We start from the raw sequence: 23,221 nt of genomic DNA, 5'->3' as shown, positions 1-23,221 counted from the left end.
AGACTGTTTCTGTCAGTAGGTTTACGATTCAGGGTGGTGGAGATTGTCCCTGCCTCCAGTTTTATCAACAGATCGAGAAAGGGGATTTCGACTGTTGAGATGGTGTTGGTGAATTTCAAAAAGGGGTTCAGAGTATTAATCCAATTACAGAACTCGTTGCACTTGTTGTGGTCTCCCTTCCAGAGAATGAGTATGTCGTTGATAAACCGTTTCCATCTAGAGGATACCAAGGGACACCCACCAGGTGTGCTCTGGGGAGGAAGGCTGGGGTGACTGTGTCTCACCTCTATGTGGTGCAGCCAGTTCCTACCATGAAGCTTCCTTGCCTTTATGCGCCTCTTTAATGTGGTGGGGGTCCAAAGGCAAACAAGCCAAAAAGTGCCCACTTGCACCTGGCCACTCCCTCTGGGAATGAGGCAACAGCCCATTGTATTTGCACCAGTACAAGCAGTGCTTGAAATGGAAAAATAGAAGTGCAGGTACCCTGTAACAGAGTACCTGCTTGTTTCTGAGAATTGCAGGTACTCTCCAATTAAAAGTATCACAGTTCTCTTGAGAATTGCAGGTGCTCTCCCTCTCAAAATAAAAAAGTGCAGGTATCAGTACCAGACAGTAGCGGCCCATTTAAAGCACTCAGTACAAAACATGCGTCTGTGCCATCCATATCATACAAAGAGCACAAGTATCTGCGGCCCCTTCTCTAATAGAAAACAGCCCTTAGGTTGTGGCTTAATAGCTAGAGGAGTCGAATTTGAAGCTAGGGAGCCATGTTCAAGCCTGGCAGGAGGCTAAAACATCCTGTGATTCTGAGCAAATCACTGAATATCCCCGTGCCTAGAAATTATTTGTCCGTTTGTAATGCAATTGGTGGTCATGTAAAGCACTCTGATATCTTCAGCTCGAGATCGCGCTATAGAAAGCTGCAAAAAAAAAAAAAAAAAGGGAGAGGCGCAACACTGGATGTATCTCTGTGACACTTTCTATAATAGGGCCGCTGGCAGGGCCGGACTGGTCATACCGGGAATCAGGTGTTTTCCTCGGAAGGCTGGGGGCCGGTTTTGCTGTGGTGCTGCAATATCGGCCCCCAGTTAGAAAAGCATCAAAAAAGTATAATCCCACCCTCCATCCCTTCAGGGACCCCAAACATTCAGGGGAGGCCCTATTCATCCCAAGGCCAAAGAATACTTTTAAGGTATGGGAGACTCTGGCCCCTCATCACATTCTGCAGGGGACCTCATCATTTTTAGGTCTCGCCTTGGCAGCACACGCGCTGTCTCAGCGAACCATAAAGTAATCTGTATGTTGGCTTAAACTTTATGTAATTTGTTTTTCCGCTTGCTATTGGCTTACTTGTAGTAGTGTTGTTGTTATCTCCCTTTCTGTTGGCTATTGGTCATTTGCTAACTTCCGTGTAGTCCCGATACAGCGGCACCTAACTACAGTTTTAGTCCGCTCTGCTTGCACTTCTTTTAATTGAAGTGCAGTGTGCCATCTGTTTTTCACGCTGTAGCCTGCGTCTGTAACTGGAGTCTTTCACTTTCGTGTACGCTGGCAAGTTTCCTACTGCAGGCAGGATGACGTGCGCAGCCGGGACAATGGTGGACGCGTGTTTAATTTACATTCCTTCGTTCGCATTATTTTTTGGGAGGGGGTCTGCCTTGTTTTTGGTGTGTGGCTTCTTATATCTCCATGGCGCTTTCGTTTTAAGAACACCAGGCATTGTTTCAAGTGAACTCATGGTCCAGTTCTGGTTGGTGTTTTTTCCCCTCACCTACCTATATACTGCACCCTCAAACCACGCAATATTAATAGCGCTATAGTATATATAAATAGAATACCTCCCATACTAGACGGGTAAAGAGCCAGAGGCCACATCTGTCCAATATTTCCCGGTAGCTTCTGCAATGTTTATTCTCCGGTGTGTGACTTATTACATCTCCATGGCGTTTCCACTTTAACACATCGCAGCGCTTTATTCTTTCATACGTGACTTTTTAGATCTTCTTGGCAGAAGCTGTAATACACCCTTGAGGCATCCTCAGGAGGTTTCATTAATATCAAACATGTGTGCGTGCGCGACTGAAAACAGCAGGGAAGCTTGTATGTACCCACTGCAATGTTTTAGAGGCAGGGGCTTGTTATTTTGTACCGTGGCAATGGAATAAATAACATGCTTCATTGGCGTTGAAAAACTTTTAGAAGCTCGTCGCGGCGCTATATTCGCCGGTATGTGACTTCTTAGATTACATGGCGCTTAAACTTTAGCAAAACGCGGCACTTTATTCTCTGGTGTGTGACTTCTTAGATCTTTTATCGCTTTCACTTTAACAAACCGCAGCACTTTTCTCCAATGTGTGCCCTTTTAAATCTTCATAGCGCTTCCACTTTAACAAATCACAGCGCTTAATTTTCCAATATGTGACTTTTTACAACTTCACGGCGCTTTCGCTTTAACAGCACCAGCCATTGTTTCAAGTTAATTCATGGTCGAGTTCTGCCTAATGTTTTGCTCACACCTACCTATATACAGTGCCCTTTAACCCCGCAATGATGTTAGCGCTATAATATATACAAGTGTATACATATACAATGTCTGCCATACCAGGCAAGGGAAAAACAAATCCAGGCCACATCTCCTCGATCGTTTCCAGCCGCTTTTGCAATGTTTTGGAGGCAGCAGATTTACATAGCGCTTTCACTTCACCAAATCACGGCGCTTTATTCTCTGGTATATGACTTCTTAAATATCCTTGGCGTTTTCATTTTAGCAAATCGCAGTGCTACATTCCCGGTATGTGACTTATTCCATCTGCATGGCGCTTTCACTTTAACAAACCGCTGCGCTTTATTCTCTGGTATGAGAGTTTTAAGATCTCCATGGTGCTTTCACTTTCACAAATTGCGGCGCTTCGTTCACTAGTATGTTACTTCTTACATCTTCACGGCACTTTCACCTTAACAACACCAAGCATCAAAAGAAGGGACAGGAAGGAGCCTTGGCCGGACACTAACCTGTCGCTACGCACCATAGTATCATGGAAACACATTTATGAGCACATATTAAAAGGCAATATATGGTGCCAACACCACCAAAACATTAGAACACACCTAAAATGCAACGTTCGTGGAACAATCTTAAACTGTCTTTGTGCTGCAACTGCTTCCATAATCCCACTAGTAATTTCTCCTTTTTACACCTCTAGACAGTACTACAGCTGCTTCTCTAGTCCTTGTGGTAATTCCACATTATCTCTCCTCTGGGTATTGCTGCAGTTGCTTCTCTCATCCCGTCAAATTATTCATTCCAAATCCTCTAAACAGTGCACACTGTTGCTACCTGCTCCTCTCAACACCGCCAGTAATTCCTCCATTTTAAGCCCACTAAACAGTGCTGCAGCTGTGTCTCAGTTACCAGTTATAATTTCCCATACTTAGTCCTCTAAACAGTGCTGCAGCTATGTCTCTTTACATAAATTCACTATACTGAAAACCAGAACATATTAAGAAAACATGGTCATTTACAATACCAATAGCTCTACCTCTAACAAATGCGAGACCTGTTGCATTGCAAATGCTTGTTTGTTACGCCACTGAGGGTTGTATACAGGTTTTCTGATTTGAGCGTGAAAGTGTCAATAAAAATTTGGAGCGCTAAGCAACAGGTTACAAAAGGCTAACAGCCATGCAGGTTATGGAAAGGGGCCATTCTAATCAAAGTTAACTTTTTTGAGGCTTGTCCTGTGTTCTCCCCATGCCGAGCTGCTAGAGACAATCCCCTTTGTCAGTTAGTTGCTTGACTGAGACAAATTCTGCCAGTGCAGGATTATAGATGAGATACCAGGATGCATAGTAGTACTACTCACAAAGCGATATCTTGATGCTGACAAAGAACTGCAGTACAATACGAATAATTAATGCAGTGGCGAGATGAGCCACAAAGATTAGGCAATAGTTCCAAAGAAACCATGACGAAATAAGAAAAAAATACAGTCCACTAAATATCTAGCACAATGGAACGATTACTCTTTTAGAGTTGAAGTCCTCAGAACTCTATTGAAGACTCTGGTCCTCAAAAAACAGAGGGAGTGGAGAAGTGTAGCTCACTGGTTAGAGGAGGCATACCCTGAAGCAGAGGTCAGACCTGGGACCAGGGTTCGATTCCCGACGCGGCAGGGTCTGGAGCCCAATTGTCCACGGACTCGATAATTCTCGCTTCGGTGCCTACTCTAAGCACAAGTTCACACTATGCAGCTCTGGGCAACAAGCTTGCTTAATCTCCACAACGGCCCCCAGCGGCGGGATGCCTGGCTTTCACCTTGGGGATGCCCAGTATGGGTTATCTCACAGGGAAAAACCAGGACGGGTTCCCAATGCAAGCGCCGAGATGCCCAAGGGTAATTTGAGCGCTATATAAGACCGCACATACATACATACATACATACTATAACATTTGAAAGACAAAGCCTTTGTTGTTTACATCATGTTTTCTATCTCTCACGGCATTTCTTAGGGGCTGGAGCCATTGGAGGCCTAGCTTAGGCCTATGGTACCTCTGTCACCATCTCTAGCAACCCAGGGTTATTTGCAGTGGACACAGAGAGTCAAGAGAGAGGGGTGTGGGGGGAAATGTGGAAAGCAAGAGAAAGCAGATGAGAACACAGCAGAGGGGAGATAAGAGCTTTTGGCTTTGGCAAACTGTTTCAGCCATGTTGTACAGCAGTGTGGATGCTGTTCAGCATGGCTAAAAGTTAGTGGCATGGGGTAGATTGGACTGGGGTAAAGTGAATCAGATTGGAGTTGTGTGGGGGACATTGAATTGGAGTGGGTAGATTGGAATGGACCAGGCTAGATTGGAGTGGACCAGGATAGACTGGACTTGAGTGGAGTAGATTGAGGTAGATTGGAGTGGAGTGGTCTATATTAGGATGGATTGGGGTAGTTTGTGGTGGAGTCGGTAGATTTGAGTTGAGAGTTGAAAATTTGAGTTGAATGGTGTAGATTGGACTGGAATGAAGTGAGGTAGATTGGAATGGGATAGATTGGAATGGGGCAGAGTTGGGTTGGGTAGATTGGAGTGGCGTGGGCAGAGTGGAGTGGAGTGGGGTAGGTTGGAGTGGATTGGAGTGGGGTATATTTTGGAGATTGGAGTGGGGTAGATTGGAGTGGGATAGATTAGGTTAGAGTGGAGTGAATATTGGAGTGGAGTGGGATAGATAAGAGTGTGGGGACTGGGGCAAGTGTTGTGGAATGGGGTAGAGTGAAGTGGGATGTCGTAGAGTGTCTTCGAGTGGTGGAGCTTAGAGTGGGGGGCACGTCCTAGAGTGGGGTGAAGTTTTGTAGAGTGTAGTGGATTGTTGTAGGTGGAGTGGAGTATGGTAGAATGGCGTGGCGCAGAGTAGAGGGGCATAGAGTGGAGTAGAATGTTTTAATTTTTTTGAAACATTTTTTATTGTTTTCATAGCAACAACACAGTACAAACCCGCCTCCTCCACGGCCAAAGAATGTTTAGTACACATAAAGTTACCAGCCAACAACCGGGAGAATGAGCTTCCGGCCCCTACCGGCCCTCCCCCCTCCCTCCCCACCCCATGTCAGTGTGCCTCCTGTCTTTCACCTCGCTCCCGATGTGCCCCTTCCCTGCCATAAATCAGACATGGGTACTCGCCCTCCACTGGGAATCCATGTCTTTCCCTCACACTTAGCCACAGCCTCGTTGCCAGCGATCACTACTACTCCCCTTCTACTCCCCATTCGCCACCTCCTCCTGCCCGCCAGATGTGTCCCCCTCTACCCCATTGTCAGCCATCAACCCCTGAAGTTCCACCACCAGCGCCTCCCACGCCCGCCTAAGTGGAGTAGAATGTTTTAAAGTGATGTGGTGTAGAGTAGACTGGAGTAGTGTGGAGTATGCATGGTAAGGTAGCACAATGCCATTACAGACAACACATTTTTATTTTGAAATGACCATTACATTTGCACAGACACAGTTTTACTACCCACAAACAATAATGTGTGAAAATATCATCACCTATTGTATTGATGTGTTTTTATCGTATTCAAATATTTGTTTCCAGCACACTTCAAAATTATTTTTAAAAATTGCTTTATTTGTTCTTTCGTAATTCTGATTTATTTTGAAATATCAGCACAGTTCAATTACAGATGTTTATATTTTGTTGTGTGCTAGATAAAATCCCTTCCGCAGCAAGATTGTCACATAAATTCTCACACTTTGAAGTCGGAGAAAGAAAAGTAAACACCAAGTAGCTCAGAAGACAGAGCCTTCGATTTGGCTGCCGTCTTTAAATGTTCAGCAAATGTAGTAAGATTAAGAACAAGATTTAAAGGCTTGTTTACAGAAAGCGAGTTTGTGGAAGAATACAGTAAACAGGGTATGGGCAAAGGGAGAGACCAACTGAAGCTGGACAGCCTATAGAAAATAGAGCCAGCAAATAGAAAACAAGCTACTGTGAGTTACAAACCCCAAAGCCAGTGGTAAGCAATGGGCTTAATTCATTCCCAGGGTAGCTCCCAGAATGCCCACAAGAAGTCGTTAGCAAACTAGACAGCTGCACTGTCTGGTAGGCTTCGGCCTAAAATGAAAGACAGAAAATTGATGTATATTAAAAGAGCAGCGCTGCTTTGAACAGTAATGGCAGGGCTGCTTTTAGCTCCTAGTCCGGTCCCTGTTGTCCACACCAGATAAGTCATTAGTAGAGTACGTAAACACTCCTGTAGTATTCTCTAATTTACTTTTAGCCAGATAGGTCATTAGTAAAGTACGTAAACACTTCTGAAGTATTCTCTAATTCACTTTTACTCGATTTTGTGAATTGACCCCAAAACATCCAAAATGGGATTGAAATGGTATTGTTCATTAAATATTCATATATAATTAGTACAGAGCTGTGTTCTCCTTGCGCTTTTACTAATAGAGTGTTGGACGTTTCGGTGCAAAGGCATTCAAGAGTGTACAAGGTACATTTACTACCTGCTTGACCAAGTGGTAAATGTAGCGGGCGTTTTGTTTTTGCGTGTGGGGCAGGCATGGGGCCACAGGTGGTAAGGGATCTTATTTTTACTTCAGCTGAGGGGGTGAGGGGTGTTCTTCTGCTGCCCCATACGAAGGCTACAGGCTGAGAGGCCGGGCTCAGAAGCTGCCCACAGCCATTGGAGCTTAATAAGGACGTCCGGGCCTGGAATTAAAGGGTCTGGAGTTTTCAGCCCCAATAATTCTGGCACAGGACACACCAGGAAAGCCATAGTTTCCCAGAGCAGCCTCCTCGGTGGGATCACAACTTTGTTCAACTCGTAATGGGGCTCTAGAAGGGTCAATGGCTCTCCACATTATCGAAGTCTCTTTAAACGCATACATAAGTGAATAAAAGCTGTTTGTATTCTGCACACCTTAGCATATTGGTTTTTCGCAAATAATGGCATTGGCTTTACTCCATCAGTGCCCGCGAAGGTCCTTTTAACAGAGCTGTTGTTTATTTAAAATGTATATCGAACAGGCAACAATACATTATGTACACCTGGGGATATGAAAAAGACTTGCCCTGGTTAGTTTAAAAAGTAGTAATTAATGTTGCTTGCTAATGCTCTTTAATAAAATACCTAGGTAGGAAAGGAGAATGGAAAATATGAAGCAGTGTAGTTATCCCCGTTTTTGGTAATGCGAGTGCGGCTGAATGCAGTGGAATGAGGTATCACACAACAGAAGGTGTGGGATGCTTGCACCTTTTCGCCGACGCGCTCCCCACTCGTGTTTTTCCCCTTGTGGGTATGTCAGGTAGTTGACCATGTGCCGTTCCTCTGCCGGTGGCTTTCACACCCTCGCCCACCACATCCTGGACTTTTGTTTGAAGCCACCCATAAATAAAGATCCGAGGGTTGCACAAAGCACGGATAGAGCATGGAAGCCCACGCTGTTCTCTTGGCGCTGGTCGCAGCCTGGGCCCCTTCCGGCGAGGCCGAGGCTACCAACGTGAAGCGGGACCTGTACACTGTGAGTACCGACAGAGAAGTGGAGATATGTCTGCTCACCCTTACTGTGGCCGTTTAGGCTTCAGAAAAGGAGGCGGTGTTTAGCAAGCACAGTCAATACTGATTGAAGAAGGCGAGGTTTTTACTGGTTGTAGTAAATTCTTCCGCTTCTGTGTTTTGCAGGGTAAAATGAGCCATAACCAGTGGATTCGTTATTTGTCACGCTGAAAAATTCATATTTTGCCTTTTTACGTCACATTTTCTCTTGATATATTCTGGCAGTTTGACCTGCCAAGATCTCTCGCAAAAACAAACAGCGCAGTTCGTTAATTATCACTGGACTCTAGAATTCTTCTCCACACTCGGAATAAGGGCCCTAAACAGAAATGTTCTATGATGGGTATAGAGAGAGAACGATTTCGAGACTTGGAGCTTGTCTAAGGTGAGAAAGACAGGCAGCTCACTTTCAACCCTTTTTTGTATGTGAGATTTGTGTTACTATGTACTCGATGGTGCAGGAGTTGCCCATATAAACCCTTCCCTGTGACTCTTCCCTCCCACCTCCCTTTTACTTATCCCAAGCCTCCTCCTACTGCTATGACCTCCCCAAAAAAGTTCTAAATTCTTCCCTCTTCTATCCCTCCACTGTCCTTTTCAATTTAAATAAGACTAACATATCCATCACTCAAATTACTTTAGGATTTCACTATACTAATTCACCACTTATCCTTTATGGGTTCCGAGGTAGCTTGCTACTTTCCGAAAAAGCGCTTCAACTCCTCGTCAGGGGTAGCAAGCGCTATTTAAATGCAATTACAATACAATACAATATGAAATAACAGTTTGATCCAAAGCACCCTTTTACCCCCAGGTATGACTTTTAGTGACAGGCAAGTGACGTCACTGAACTGCAGCTACGAAGATGAAGCGTGGTCCTTCTGAAAGGGAGGACCTTGTAATTAAATAGAACAGGAATGGCTACGTGGAGCTGTTAAAACCAACCCCCCTCCCATGTAAGACAGAATAGATAAACGTGAAGAGGTTTGCAAGTTTCTGAGAAGCAATCAACCCTCGTTTTGTTTTCTTTTATTAACAGTACAAGATGCTCTCCAAAACGCGGGCTTATTGAATTTAGTGTCATACAAAATGCAGGGGCCTGTCTGTATAGTGCGATGAAGAGGCCCTGAGACTCCCATATGACCCAGATATTCATGGTTGTTGAGCTGCATGGGGTGGCCTGATGGACATCCTCAGTAAATGGAACAGCATGTACCTATTTATTGAGGATACTAGCCAGCAAGCAACCACAGCCTTCCTTATGTGACATCACGTGTTTAGGAAGCATGTGGTCAAAAGACGGTAGGAAGGCTGATCTCTTGGCTCCAGTCAAATTTGAAAAGCATTTTTGGGAAAAGGGAGGCATGGCTTGATGACCATCAATTCCTAATAAAAGACTATTCTGATATTGAAAGTGCTGAGTCTTCACTTGCAAGACTAGTCCTGCCTCTTCAAATAAAGTTTGAAGAAGGAATATTTTACTCACTCGTTTTCAAGGTTAGGAGTACATTTTCTCCTAAGAATTAAGAGCGTAATTCTGTTGCCTGATTGGTATATTTTTAAGGGGGTAGAAAATGTAAATTATGGTTTTATTTTTATACCTCATATTTATTTTATGCTACCATGCTTTAGTTGTAGATAGGTAATTGCATAAGTTACTTGATGCATTTGTCATCTAAAAGGCATTCTTCAGATCAGGCAACAACAGCAGAACGTCTTCTTGGGAAACGTCAGTGACCTGGGCACATTATGAGGACAGTGTGGGTTGGAAGCTTGGGTTGAGTTTAGTGTTTCTGTTACTGTCCATTGCAGCTCTCTTCTACAGACCACTATTAGCTGTCTGTAGGTGAGAGGTCCTGCAGACTGTCCTCTTCTTGTGTTTGCCCTCTCCTGGCGCATAGCATCTTTACCATCCTTTTGATTCGATGACTTGTTTACTTACGTAGCAGACATCAGAAACCTATTTTTTCATTTTTCTTTCAACACTTTGGGAGTAGATGTGCTTTCATGCCCTCTAACATATATTTGCTCACCCCTACAGCCCCACCCTCGACTCTCTCTATGTTGGTTCCTCCTGAGTGGTCTGTTGCTTGTCTCGCCTCTCTTCTGGTTGCTTTTTTTGTTGTTTTTTCTTCTTCAATTTTTAAACCCCTCTCCTGCCATCTCCTCCATTCCTCCTTGTATTGTTGCTTGACACCATCCTCTGGGCTCCTCACCCCATCTCAATGCTTCCCAGCCCCTCCCCACTACCTTTTTAATTTTTTTTTCCAGAGGACTCCTGTTCAGTGAGTGATGCATGCCTATGCATATATCATTATGCAAGGGCTGACAATTTTTGATTTTTTTTTTGTTAATGTTCAGCATTTACAACAATCATTTAGTTTTTCTCTTTACTGATGCTGTCTAGCATCTGCAACAAGGATTCTGCACAGCCAAAAGAACAGCCAACGCCAATCCTATTGGCTTTGCCAAGTTTTTTTTGTGGATGGGACGCGGACTGTGTGCCTGATTTCATAGAGTAAATTAGGCCAGTTTATTGCGTATCTGGCAGGTGGCTGAGTTATAACTTCAGGACATCATAGCGTTCAAAAACTATGTAACACAAAAGAGAAAACGTAGCAGAACACAACTGTATTTTGAGCTTCAATTATGCTTCATTACAAGGGCAATCAAAGTGAGCGTTTATACAAAACAATTGGTTTAAAAATTCTGTTTTTGTACCACTTTGTCCGTGTAAACGTCAGTGCAAAATCGCAGGACACAAACACGTTTATGCAGTGTGGTCCCTGAAATACGCAGTAGTAACACTTGTGCTTTAGCTGTCATATCGTTATCATTGGTTTGCTCTTCAGACTGCTTCCAACAAAAGCCCAGAAGGTGAAATGTGGATATTATGCAGTTTTAGTTGCATTTCTGCAATTTTGTAGGGAATTGTAAAACACGTTTTCCATAGGTTGAATAAGCAAGCAGAGTTAATAACAACCTAAAAAGCAATTCTTTGATTAAACAGTGTGAAATTTCCTTGTGACCATTGGATCAGAAGGGACACTTCTAAACACCACCAAACAAAATGTGATTTTTATTGAGCAGACGAGGAGCGATGCCATCCTTTTCAGATGGAATCAAGTCCTCTCACTATCTGTATAATAGCTATATTGCTTGATAAACTGATTTATTTTTCAACTGTAGGAAGGCGCATTATTATGTGTTGTGGTTGTGAGACCTCACCAGCTAATATTATCACCACCTCTATCAGGTCCAGCTAGATTTTTAAATAGAAACCCTTAGCTCAGTCCTGGATAGCTGTGGCACAGCGCAGTCAGGCTTAGTCAACGGAACAAGTTTAAAATATTTGCAAGTATCAAAACAACATGTAAGTAAGAAACATGACATAATAAAAATTCCAAACTAATTTATAAAAATATAATGTCTTTTTATCGTAAATTAGACACTAAAACGACAAAAATCTATCATGGGGAGCCAGAGATATAATTTTTAAAATGTAAGTAAATTCTTTTAAGTTCCAATAAATCTTTTTAGTCTGCGTCTCCGTTTATGAGCCAACAGGCTAGTACGACTTCAAATGCTCTTTTGGACTGGCCACAACGGGTTGGCAGCCAGTTACAGGGACCACTAAGATCCAAGGAGACAATTACCTGACAGGTCAATAAGTCTCAGGATCCTGACAGAAGATTTCAACTGGAACGCAGTTCCAACCAAGAAGTGGTCCTTATGTTAGTGATGCAGGATCCTGAGAGGATGCTGAGAATGCACGAGCTGTGGAAGAAATGCTGTGAGTATTCCTGGGCCACCCCGGGCACCACAAATTTCATGGGTCATCTCTGACCTCAGAACTAGATCTTCCACAATGCTCCAGTAGAGTGCAGTGCAGGTCCAGTTGCCACAGATTGAGTGGTCCCTGGTTACAGCAGTCTTCAGCGATTGTCTTACTTATTTTTTATGTCCTCAATTAACATAAATAAGTGAGAAGTCTTTAGGCAAACCAAAGGTTTATTCAAGAATCCCCGTATATAGATGACGATGCCTACAGATTACTAAGCCCTCCGGGGATCCAATAAAACCAGTTGCTAAGATTCTAATGGAGATAAGTGTAGAGGGTGGGCGCCTTTCACCATCACAGAATAAACACACTAACTCCGCACTCACTTATTGAACAATCATTGGACTTTTATATATGTGATATAAAATAACAAGATAAATTATATCAAGCCGTGTTCTCTCCATCAACCCAATTCTTCCACATTTTGCATCTTTTCCCTGCTGAACTAACCAGATCTAATTTGTGAATGCGCCTCACCGAGACAACCCAGTCTAATACTACTGGTGATTGTGATGTAATCCATTTTAGGCAAATTTCACGCCTAGCAAGAAGGACCAACAAAAATAAAAGAGAAGTCTGTGAGTTTGACACATTATAACTAACACATTCCTCTGATAGGACCCCAAATATAACCAGACTTACGCTTACCTTATTCTCTCGCCCCAGAACCTCTGAGACAGTCTTACCTATGTCTTGTCAGAAGCCCTGGATAGAAGGACACTGCCAGAACATATGCAAGTCATCCCCATCATCAGAGTCGCACTTCGGACAAACCTTTTGCTGAACACCTCTCAATTTGGCCAATTTCTTCGGGGTCCAGTATGTCCTGTGGAGTGTGAACAGATGGTTCCTCTTAAGATAAGTAGCTTTGACCACATTCCATAAAGTGCGCATCGATACTTGCCATAGGTGTGTTACGTTGGTCAAAGGCAGGTCTCTTCTCCAGGACTCCACCATAGGTACTAAGGGGGGTTCACTCTTAATCAGAAGCCAATACCATTTGGAAACCTCCTTTCGTTGAAATAGGGGGCCTCGAAGAGAAAGTTCATAATTTACATTAGCTTTTTCTTCTTTGTCCAAATGTGAGGCCCAACTAGATAGCTGATAAAACTTAAACCTTGCAAGTTTTTGGTGCGTAGAATTGTACAGCACGTCCCACGGGAGGAGTTTGTTCCCTTGAAGCAGTTGGTCCCAACTCAAAATATTTTCCTCCTGTAATATGGAGGATAGACTGTCTTTTAGGCAAGCTGGCATGCCTGGGGAGTTCCAAATGGGGGCCCCTGCACTATAATAAGGAATCTTCAGGATCTTCCTAATTTGAAACCAGACTTCGCAAGCCGGACTTAGAACCTTTACTTTAATTTATTACAAGAATTTTGGGTGTCCAAACTTAAACAGACATCCATCTCCCCCTTGTGGGGTGTTTTTAGACATGGCTAGCAACAGGGGAGGAAAACAGGAAGAGTTGAATAAGAGAGGTCTTACGTTTTTCAGTTGAAAGGCAAAACAGCAAAGGCGAAGATTCGGGCTGGCAATACCCCCCTCAACCTTTGAATATCTCAGCTTCCGCCATGCAATCCTCACCCCCTTATTAGCCCAGAGAAAACTATTTATTAACCCTTGTACTTTTTTCAAAGTGGACTGATCGAAGGATAAAGGGATCGTATTAAAAATAAAAGTGAACTTTGGCAAGATTGACATCTTAATCAGATTGGAACGGCCTAAAATAGATAATGCAAGACTATTCCAAGAGTTTAATAACAAACCCATTTCTTTCCATTTAAGGTCTAGATTTACCAAGGCCATCTTAGTGATATCATGAGTGAGTTGAATGCAGTGTGGTAAATAATTTAATTACCGGGACTTAATTTGATGCAGAAACATAATCGAAATAGCTCAGTAAATAAGAGGCAGAATCCGTGGTATTAGAGGTTCGGAATGGGCTTTATTCCAATGGACGATTCGAATCGTGGCCTCCAAGTTCCATCACCACGGAGGTTCAGGAAGTGAAGTACATACATTATTGATAATTAATCACTTTTATACAATAGGCATTACAGTGAGGCAAATGCAAGAGGCGTAACAATTGATAGCAAAGATGACATTTCACATGCGTAGCTGAAGGAGGCGTAATTGGGAGTAACAAGGAAACGTCATTGGTTGTGATGTCACATATGGGTGGACCTATGAAATAATTTCGCAATGTCAGCAGAAATACTTGGCAGAAATGCGCGCACAGCAGCATGACGTATGATTGACGTGCAACTAGGGGGTGAAGGGGACTTGACATTTAGCTCTACATGTGGCGACAGATGTCTGGAGGGTCAAGTCAACCTAATCCCAAATCATATCTAACATCCTATGTTTAAAGAACTATGTTATCCAAAAGAGAGGTCTCTTAGAGTAGAATCTTATTCTATACTGACTATACTGACTGTTAGTGCGTGTACAAGCGTCTAAGTGTCTACACTAGATGCGAGGGCAGGAATCTTCCATAGTAACAGGGCTATGAATTACTTGCATAAAGACAGAGAAGCTGGGCCTTTGCTCGGTAGCTGGAAGAATGTTTACTTAAACTACTAGACAGGAATGCATTGGGCAGGGAGCGGAGCAGATAATTTCGAAGGTGAAATACAGTTTTTGGCAGGCAACAGGCTGATGTCAGGCTTCGTGAGCCGCGCAGGGAATGAGACAAAGTTCATGGTCACAGATGCAGGCTCAGACTGGAGCTTCAGAGGCAGAAAGCAGGGAAAGCTTGATGGCAGAATCAGGGCCTACTTGTCTGAACTGTAAAATGGCATAACTAAGCCATATAAAGTCGGTGGCCTTTCGTACTTAGGAATCGAATATCCAGCCCATTCATGGCGGATCTGAAAGAGGACATGTTAACGGTGGACGCACATGTATTTGCGTCTTCATAACTGGAACTGGAGGGAACATACATGTACTTGTAACATGCACATAGAACCGTTGGGGTCCAAGATAGGGGACATAACTTGACCATAAAAATCCATATTTCCACATTCCCTCCTTGTCCCCTACTTGCCCGTCAAGAGATATCAATCTTCATCAATCCATTGATCTGTTCATATAGCATCATTTGTTCTTCTTTTTTCTTCTGGGATCTTGAATGAAAATCTTGATGTGGAATACACGAAGTGGCACACAGACCACAAATCGCTGGTCCACATTGCAGGCATAAGCAGCAACTGAATAGTATAAGAAGGCCAATACCTAGGAATGATAGAACTCTCCATCCCCAGGCTGATAACACGCTCCAAAACCACCCGGACCAAGTCCAAGTGCCTGGATTCTGGTGTATCTGGCTCACAATCTTATGAAGGCGAGTTATAGCTTTATATACAGATGGCGAATTTTCTGGTATGAATACGCAGCAACTTGATCCGATGACCCTACAAGCTCCGCCCCTATCGGCCAGGATGACGTCAAGGACAAGACGATTTTGAAGCACAACAATCCGCATAGCAGACTGTTCTTCTGTTAAATTGCCTAAGGCGGAAATAGTTTCGTTCACTACTGCTTCAAGGGTTCTAGTTAATCTACGTATCAACTTACTATTAGTAACGGTACCTATATAGGGAAAGAGACCTTTATTGAAATCTGTGTATTTTTCCCATGCTGTTTCAGTGTAATCGACTATTGGGAGATCTCTCCTTTCTCTATTGTGTACTAAATGAGTATTTCTGTGATAATCAGGAGGAGCTAGAAAAACAGGTGGCAAAAGGAATCCAATGTAGCAGGTACCATCCCAATCTAGAGGCAAACGTACATATGCCGTCTGACCACATATGAAATAGGAATGGCGGGAAGCTCTAAATGTAGACTTGCCCTGATCACTAAATTCTATCACAGTGGTGCATCTACTATGGCCCATATGTATGGAACCATTCTTTCTTACACATAATTCACCTTTTACTGGAAATACTGACATGGCGGATAAAATTGGAGTAGCTTCGGATTCGACATTTAGGATCATAAGATTAAGCGTAAAATTACCTAATCCATATACTTCATTTTCTAGATCAGTTCCTGTCCTTTTGGGACGACCCTCCTTGTCGGGGTAGCAGACTTTGAGTAAAACTAAGTTCAGATTTCCCCATACCCAATTGTCTTGATAAACTGCAGAATTTGAATCTAGGGAATTAATTAAACTAAACCATGCTCCACAGGAGCCGTTGTGTGTGGACGGGTATGGAAAGAGAGGTAGAATTCCTTTATAATTCTGATAGGGAGGGAGTCGGCCACATATCCAACAATTTGTAGCATTGCTAACCTGATGGGAATGATGTAACATACTAATAAACGTATTATTGCGCAGCGCAAATCTATAAGACAACTCATGCGGAGGTAATTCACTAAAAGAATGTTCAGCAGTAACATTATAAACATGTCTAGGAATAGGATAATATATGTGCAACAATATACTTGCAGTAATTATTAAAAGACTTAAGAAAAACAAGATTAATAACGTCACTGTGCAATGACTACGCAGTGATTTACAGTATGCATGTCGTTTCAACATTTTTCGGGTGTTTTCTCTATTCAGATCTAAGGGATACATGTCAGGGACAAATTCAACCGCTTCACCTTGGAGAGGACTTAAACAATCAAATTTCCCGACTGGTTAGATCTGAGTTTTAGTTTATATTGTTCGTGACTGCTTGATTCAACAAAAGGAAGTTTTGAGTCAATGGGTGAAGACACACGAGGTGTGGTGTTTACATCCGATGGTAGTCCATGAAATTTCTTGATATGACTTGAATGTATCCAGCCTTTTCTGCCCTCGATCTTCACGGCTGTCCTTGTCGTGAGCAGGACCAATTGCGGCGACTTCCACCTAGGATCCAGCTGAGTCTTTCGATCAAAGTTCCTCACTAAAACGAGATCCCCTGGAATTACGTCATGGGGTTTCACCTCAGTGTTGTCAGGAAAGGCTGCAGCTACCTGTGAACGACAAGATTGTAGTGCAGACATCAAGGAAGCCAAGTAATCCGTCAGCATATTACAGTCAACATCAGTTATTTTACGTGGTATAGGCGTCCCCCACATATTTGGTGGTCTACCAAAGATCACTTCATAAGGGGATAGCCCTGTTCGAGAGTGTGCTACCATTCTCATGTAAAAGAGTGCAACTGGTAAAGCTACTACCCAGTCAACACCTTTCTCTCTACATATTTTGGACAATCTGATTTTCAGGGTCTGATTATGTCTTTCCACGAGACCTGCTGCCTCGGGGTGTCGGACACAGTGGAATTTCCACTGATAACCTAACAAAAGTGAAACGTGTTTCATTAGTTCGGATGAGAACGGCTGGCCGTTATCTGAGTAGACAGCACATGGTAAACCGTATCGTGGGAAGAATTCTCGAACTAACTGTTTGGCAGTAGTCGGGGCAGTGTAATCTGAAACCGGGTATGCCTCTGTCCAACGGGACAGAGCACAGACAACTACGAGAACATATTTGAATCCTCGAAATCGTTCCATCTGGATATAGTCCATCTGGAGGATTTCAAAAGGGTGATCAGGAGGCTGAAATCCACCCTGTTCTACGGGAATGCTTTTTCCTGGGTTGAACTGACAACAGATCATACAGGTACGAACTTTTTGTTTAGCTGCTGCTCGTAAATGTTTGTTGACCCAAATGTGTTGAATGCTGTCTAGCATAGCTTTTTCTCCTAGATGTGCTGGACTATGGACAGTGTTAATAATGACTTGGACCATTGAATCAGGAAGGAACCACACAGATTTTTCCTTTGTCATCCATCCTTGATCCGTTTGGATCCCTCCTAATTCAGTCCATTTCTTTATTTCGTCTGGAGTAGCATGTGTCTGTATGTCAATTACGTCAAGAGCGGGATCCTTAACCGTCATACAATGTGTTGGCGTCGGGACTATTGTCTTTGTCATGTCGGATGTTTGAGTTTGAGCAGTCTGTTTAGCTGTTCTGTCAGCTAGATCATTGCCTTGAGAAATGATATCAGTAACTTTCATATGAGCTTTACATTTCATAATTGATATTGCAGTGGGTAGATGTATTGCATCTAATAAGGCATGAATGAGGGGTCCGTGCTGAATGTGGGCACCGTGAGAAGTTAAATAACCTCTCTCTCGCCACAGCACGCCGAAGTCATGTACAACTCCGAATGCATAACGTGAATCAGTGTATATGTTGACTCTTTTATTTGTGGCTTGAATACAGGCTTGTGTCAGAGCGACGAGCTCTGCGGCTTGAGCTGACAAGGTATTTATGCAGTTTGTTTCAATGATTTCAGTATCTGTTGTGACTGCGTAAGCGGCCACTAATTCTCCTGTACTTGTTCTCATACATGAACCATCTACATACAACGTCAGGTCTGGGTCTGACAATGGAACATCTGTCAAGTCTTGTCTGGGTTTCGTCGTGATTGTAATAACGTCAATACAGTCATGAGCTAGTGGGTCTGTTCCAATTACGGGTAAAAGTGTGGCAGGATTCAATGTGTTACAACGTCTGATTTCTATATGTGGCTGGAACAATGTTAATTCATACCCTGTAAGTCGCGCTATAGTTAAGTGTTGTGTTTGCGTTCGATTCACGAGAACCTCTACTGCATGTGGTACTTGTACTGTCAATGGATGTCCTAACACTATGGCATCGCTTTGTCTGATTGCTAAAGCTGTCGCTGCCACTGATTTCAGGCACGCAGGCAGAGCCTGAGCTACGGGATCTAATGTACTAGAAAAATAAGCACACGGTTTGTGTGATCCTGCTTGTTCCTGTGTGAGTACTGACAAGGCAGTACCTTCGCGTTCTGTAACAAAGAGTGTAAAATGTTTGCTGTAACATGGTGTTGCTAGGACAGGTGCTTGACATAAAGCTTTCTTTAAACTTTCAAAAGCTTGTGTATGTTCCTGAGTCCAAGGGAGAACAGTCGATGTGGCTGCCTCCTGTGTTGTCAATTGAATGAGTGGTTTTGCTAGAAATGCATACTGAGGGATCCACTGCCTACAATATGAAGTGAGGCCTATAAAAGCCCGCACCTCCTTTTGTGTCTTGGGTATTGGCATGTTAGCTATTAACTGAATGCGGTCGGGTGTAAGCTGCCTTCCCTCCTTGGACAGCGAGTGTCCAAGATAAACAACTCGCTGGACACAGAATTGCAGCTTAGAAGGGGACACCTTGTGCCCTTTTTCGGCTAGAAATTGTAAAACTGTCAGTGATGCTTTCTCACATTCAGGTTCGCTTCTAGCGGTGATCAGCAGATCATCGACATATTGAAGCAGGGCAGTGTTTACTGGCATGTGGATACTGTCGAGTTCTCGTTTCAGTGCTTGGCTATAGATGCTGGGGCTTTCTGTAAATCCTTGAGGTGCGCGTGAGAATTTAAAGCTACGTCCATTTAAACTAAATCCGAACAAGTATTGGCTTTCCGGATCTATAGGGACGCTGAAAAAGGCATTCTTGAGATCAATTACAGTAAAGAATGTTGCTTCAGAATCAATGGCTGTCAGTAATGACGAGATATCTGGGACCACAGGGAATTGTGGCACAATGCATTTGTTCAATTCGCGCAGATCAATAACCAATCGATATACTGGCGGGGCCTTTGGATCTGTTCGTTTAAGAATCGGAATTATCGGGGAATTACATACATTGGAGTCTGTTTCCACAACCACTCCTTGGGCAATGAGCTCGTCAATGATTTGTAGTAAAGCCACTACAGCATCTGGTGGTAACTTGTATTGTCGCATTCGTGGTAGTACCACTCCTGCCTTTAGTGTAACCCGATATGGTGTAATATTCATGCAACCAACATCAGTAGGGCCTTGTGCCCATAGATGTGTAGGTAAAGTCTGCAGTCGGGGATCCATGTCTCTAGACACATAGTGACCTTTGAAATCACGTAAAAACAATCTCACTCCTTCCGGAGAACAACATATTATAGCTCCTAGAGCTTTCAGTGTTTTTATACCTAACAAGTTTTCTGGACATGATTTAGTAAGCAATAAATCTGTAGTTCTGGTCAAGGGTCCTATCGTAAGTGGAAGAGGCTGTGATACTTCATTCACAATAGGTTTTCCTGAAAAACCAAGGGAAATATTCTGTGAGCCTGAGAGGGGTGCCCCTGGAACTTCACTACGTTTTATAGTTGTTCGACTTGCCCCTGTATCAAGTAAAAATTTTCTGTCTTGGCCTAATAATTCACTATGTACATAAGGTCCTTCTTGGTCTACCGGGACCTCGATAAGGGGTAAGTCAACTTCCCTCTCTAGGCTTGTTCATGCGTATCGTTGATAATCAGGATAGTCGTACTGTGCGGTCTGGTACAGCTGTCGTGTCGTGGTTTGTGTGGCAGCAACAGGCAGCGCTGGTGCAGCTGGCACAAACTGTATAGACTGTTGCAGAGCTGGCATGGACTGTGCATGCTGCGGGGCTCCCTGTTCATTCTGATCCTGTCTAGGTAGCCGTGGTCTTTCTTTTGTAATACCTGTGGCGATATTACGCTTCAGGACTGGGCAATCGTGTATATAATGACCTGGTTGTTTGCAATAGTTGCATGTCCCTTTTACAGGTCCTGCTGAATCACCGGAATGTGTCGTACCCTTTTTATGTCCTTCAGCTGGAACTGTCTGGGAGACTAGCATTTTCATTTTCGTGTCTTTCATGCGTCTTTGTTCATGTTCTTGTTCCTCTCTAATTCTATTGTAATGATACTGTAACATTTGTAACATTTGTGATGGGGTGTTACCTTGCCAGGTACTCTCGAATTTTAATACTCTATTCTTCACTTGGGGTAAGGAATTTTCAACTAATTTTGTCACAAACAGATGTGGGTATGACTCGCTACTTGCTTTTATACCACTATTTATACCAAAACATTTTTCGAATCGGGCATAGAAATCACTAGTGTCTTCATCTTGCTTTTGTTTACAGGCTGAAATTGCACCCCAGTCTTCCTTTTTCGTGGTTAATAAACGTGGCAGTACCTGTACTAGTAAACCTGGTAGTGCTTTAGTTTTGTCCCCAAGTCCCGAACCTGGACCTCGGGCCTTTTCTTCATTTTCTAATGCTGTCCAGTCTATCTTTTGGTCTCCCACCTCCCACTCCTTTTCCTTGAGTTTTTCATAAATGCCAGCAGGCATTAATACCTTTAATATTGTCATAATGTCGGGATAGGTATACTCTCCCATGAGTAACATGTCTTTAATTTCTCGGTGGAAACCCGCTGGGTCTTTGTCATGACTGGGTACCACTTTCTTCATTTCTAACAATTCTATTTTCGATATGGGCGTATATACAAATAGACGTCTAAACTGATTGTCCTCGCCCTTTATTGGGTGTACTTCTCGTAAGGGATTCTGTCTGTCCATGTAATACATCGGTCTTTCCTTGATGGGCAGTGAGACATGTTCTGGACATACAAAAAGAATGTACTGCTTTCTTGATTCTAGTATTTCTTTAATTAGCTTAGTACCTGAACCTCTCCATCTATTCGTGAGTAATTCAGTCAATATATCAGGTAAGGGACCAGGATCTGAATGTTGGCTTTTATATAGTATAAGAAGTTGTTGAATCATATAAATCCCAGCTAAACGCTGTTCATCTGGGGTGAGATTCAAAAATGTGTGTGCTACTGTATCATCATCATACTTTCCGGGACTGTCAATCCAATGAACGGCTGACCTGGCTAATTCTTGTTCATCCATAGAATCGAGAAAATGATAACCCCTTCGTTCTCGGAGTAATTTGTCAGCGGCTTGGAACGAATGCTCGGGGGACCTTATATTTATTATAGGGGTTTGGAAATTCCTGTTATTATCTAGACATATCGGACGTATCGGGTCAGTAAAACATCTAGTACTATTACAAGATCTTCCTCTACCTACATAGGCTATGGTTTCTGACTGTCCTGTGGGCAGTCCTGATCCTTCCTCCTCCTCGTTTTGTTCAAACTGGTCTACCGCTAATCTCTCTTCGTGTAGGCGTTCTATTTCTTTACGGATCTTTCTGCACATGGCTATTATACATTTTTGCTTATCATGTCTCCCTTCTGATATATTCTGGCTCCATCTAGTAAGAATTTGCATTACTTCCGGGTCTACCCCCGGTCGGTCTTGATTTCTGATCACACAATTTATGAGGAAACGTAACAGTTCCCCCTGTATCTCCACTTTCTGGTATTCCATAGCTCTGTTAATACATTCAGAATCTCGCCCTGTTTGGACAAAATGATATATATTATCTAGATGCACAGTCATTCCTGGTAACTTCCCCAAATACACCGCGGCTCGTCTGATACGTAATGATGCCATGATCATTTCATCCTCTTTGCCGGGCACAGGGTCATATCTACAATCTACAAGAAGTTCCTTAAGCGTGCGGGCATTTATGAGTTTGGGGGTACGTGGATGTGCTGATTCCTGAAAGGTAAGTTTATTTACTCTGGGTGGCGTAGAAAAAATATTGGTAGCACCTCCGGTAGCCCCGTCTGGGGTATCGGGCGTGAACGGATTCGTAGAACGTGATACAGCAACTATAGGTGTGGGCACAGCTGTGGAAGCAGCTGTAGGAACAGACGTGGAAACAGATGTGCTTGCCGGAACTTGTGTCAGGATTTGATGCTGTAGAGATACAGATACAGGATCTTGGCGTTGAACCTCCCCGGCCGACGGTCTATGTGGGGCGGGTTTAGCATACTCGGGAGCTGCGTCATCTAAATATGAGGAAAGAAAAACATCTTCTGCTGTTCTAGGATGCCCCTTAGGATGTACTTTTATTGGAAATAATGGGGGTGGCAAGTCTTTTGGCATCTCTGGAGTAGCCTTAGATAATCCCTCGGCCAGAAGGGGATACATACCCTTCATAAGGGCATTTCTTTGTCTGTCTACTTGTTCTGATTTAACTCGTGTACCTTCTTCAATTAATAGATTTTCTCGGACTTTATTTGAATTCTCTTTACTCTTCTCTTCCTGTCTACGTGCTTTTTCTGTACGTCTATACGATTCTTTACGCCATAATTCAATGGCGTCTTTCTGTGATTGTCTAGCTTTCTTTTTCCATAATTCTTCCTCTACTTTCACGATGCATTCTGCATCCCAGGTTCCAGCTGCGGGCCACCTCTGACTTTCTGGTAATTCCTTAGTGTAGTCTACCCATAGATCAAGAAATAATATGGCGTCTAGGCCATGTTTATGATACATGAAGTACCCTGGAGTGTCCCTAGGAGGAATGGGAACAGCTTCTTCGAGTACCCCTTTTCTAGTTGTGATCTGTCTTAATTTCGAAAAGAGCGGCATATTGAGAACTGATCTGGCACTTGATTTTGAACAAACTTA

The 23,221-nt window shown here is 43.2% G+C and overlaps 1 protein-coding gene across 8 annotated transcripts in view; it reads left to right on the top strand.

Moving 5' to 3' along the window:
* CTSW (cathepsin W) overlaps window positions 1-23,221 on the top strand; it is a 1,394,816-nt gene that overhangs the window by 548,781 nt on the left and 822,814 nt on the right. For 2 of the 8 annotated variants that reach the window (XM_085625448.1, XM_085625447.1), the window contains exon 1: window positions 7,887-8,008. The exons of the other annotated variants lie outside the window; for them this stretch is intronic. In XM_085625448.1, coding sequence (XP_085481574.1) covers window positions 7,916-8,008 — 93 coding nt within the window. In that variant the 5' untranslated portion in view covers window positions 7,887-7,915. Of the gene's footprint in view, window positions 1-7,886; window positions 8,009-23,221 lie in introns of those variants that run through there. 8 annotated transcript variants of the gene reach the window in all.

The sequence above is a fragment of the Triturus cristatus genome, chromosome 9, assembly GCF_964204655.1.
Source record: "Triturus cristatus chromosome 9, aTriCri1.1, whole genome shotgun sequence".
NCBI lineage: Eukaryota > Metazoa > Chordata > Amphibia > Caudata > Salamandridae > Triturus > Triturus cristatus.
The sequence above is the reverse complement of the archived record's forward strand: the minus strand, read 5'-3'. Positions and strand labels throughout refer to the sequence as shown.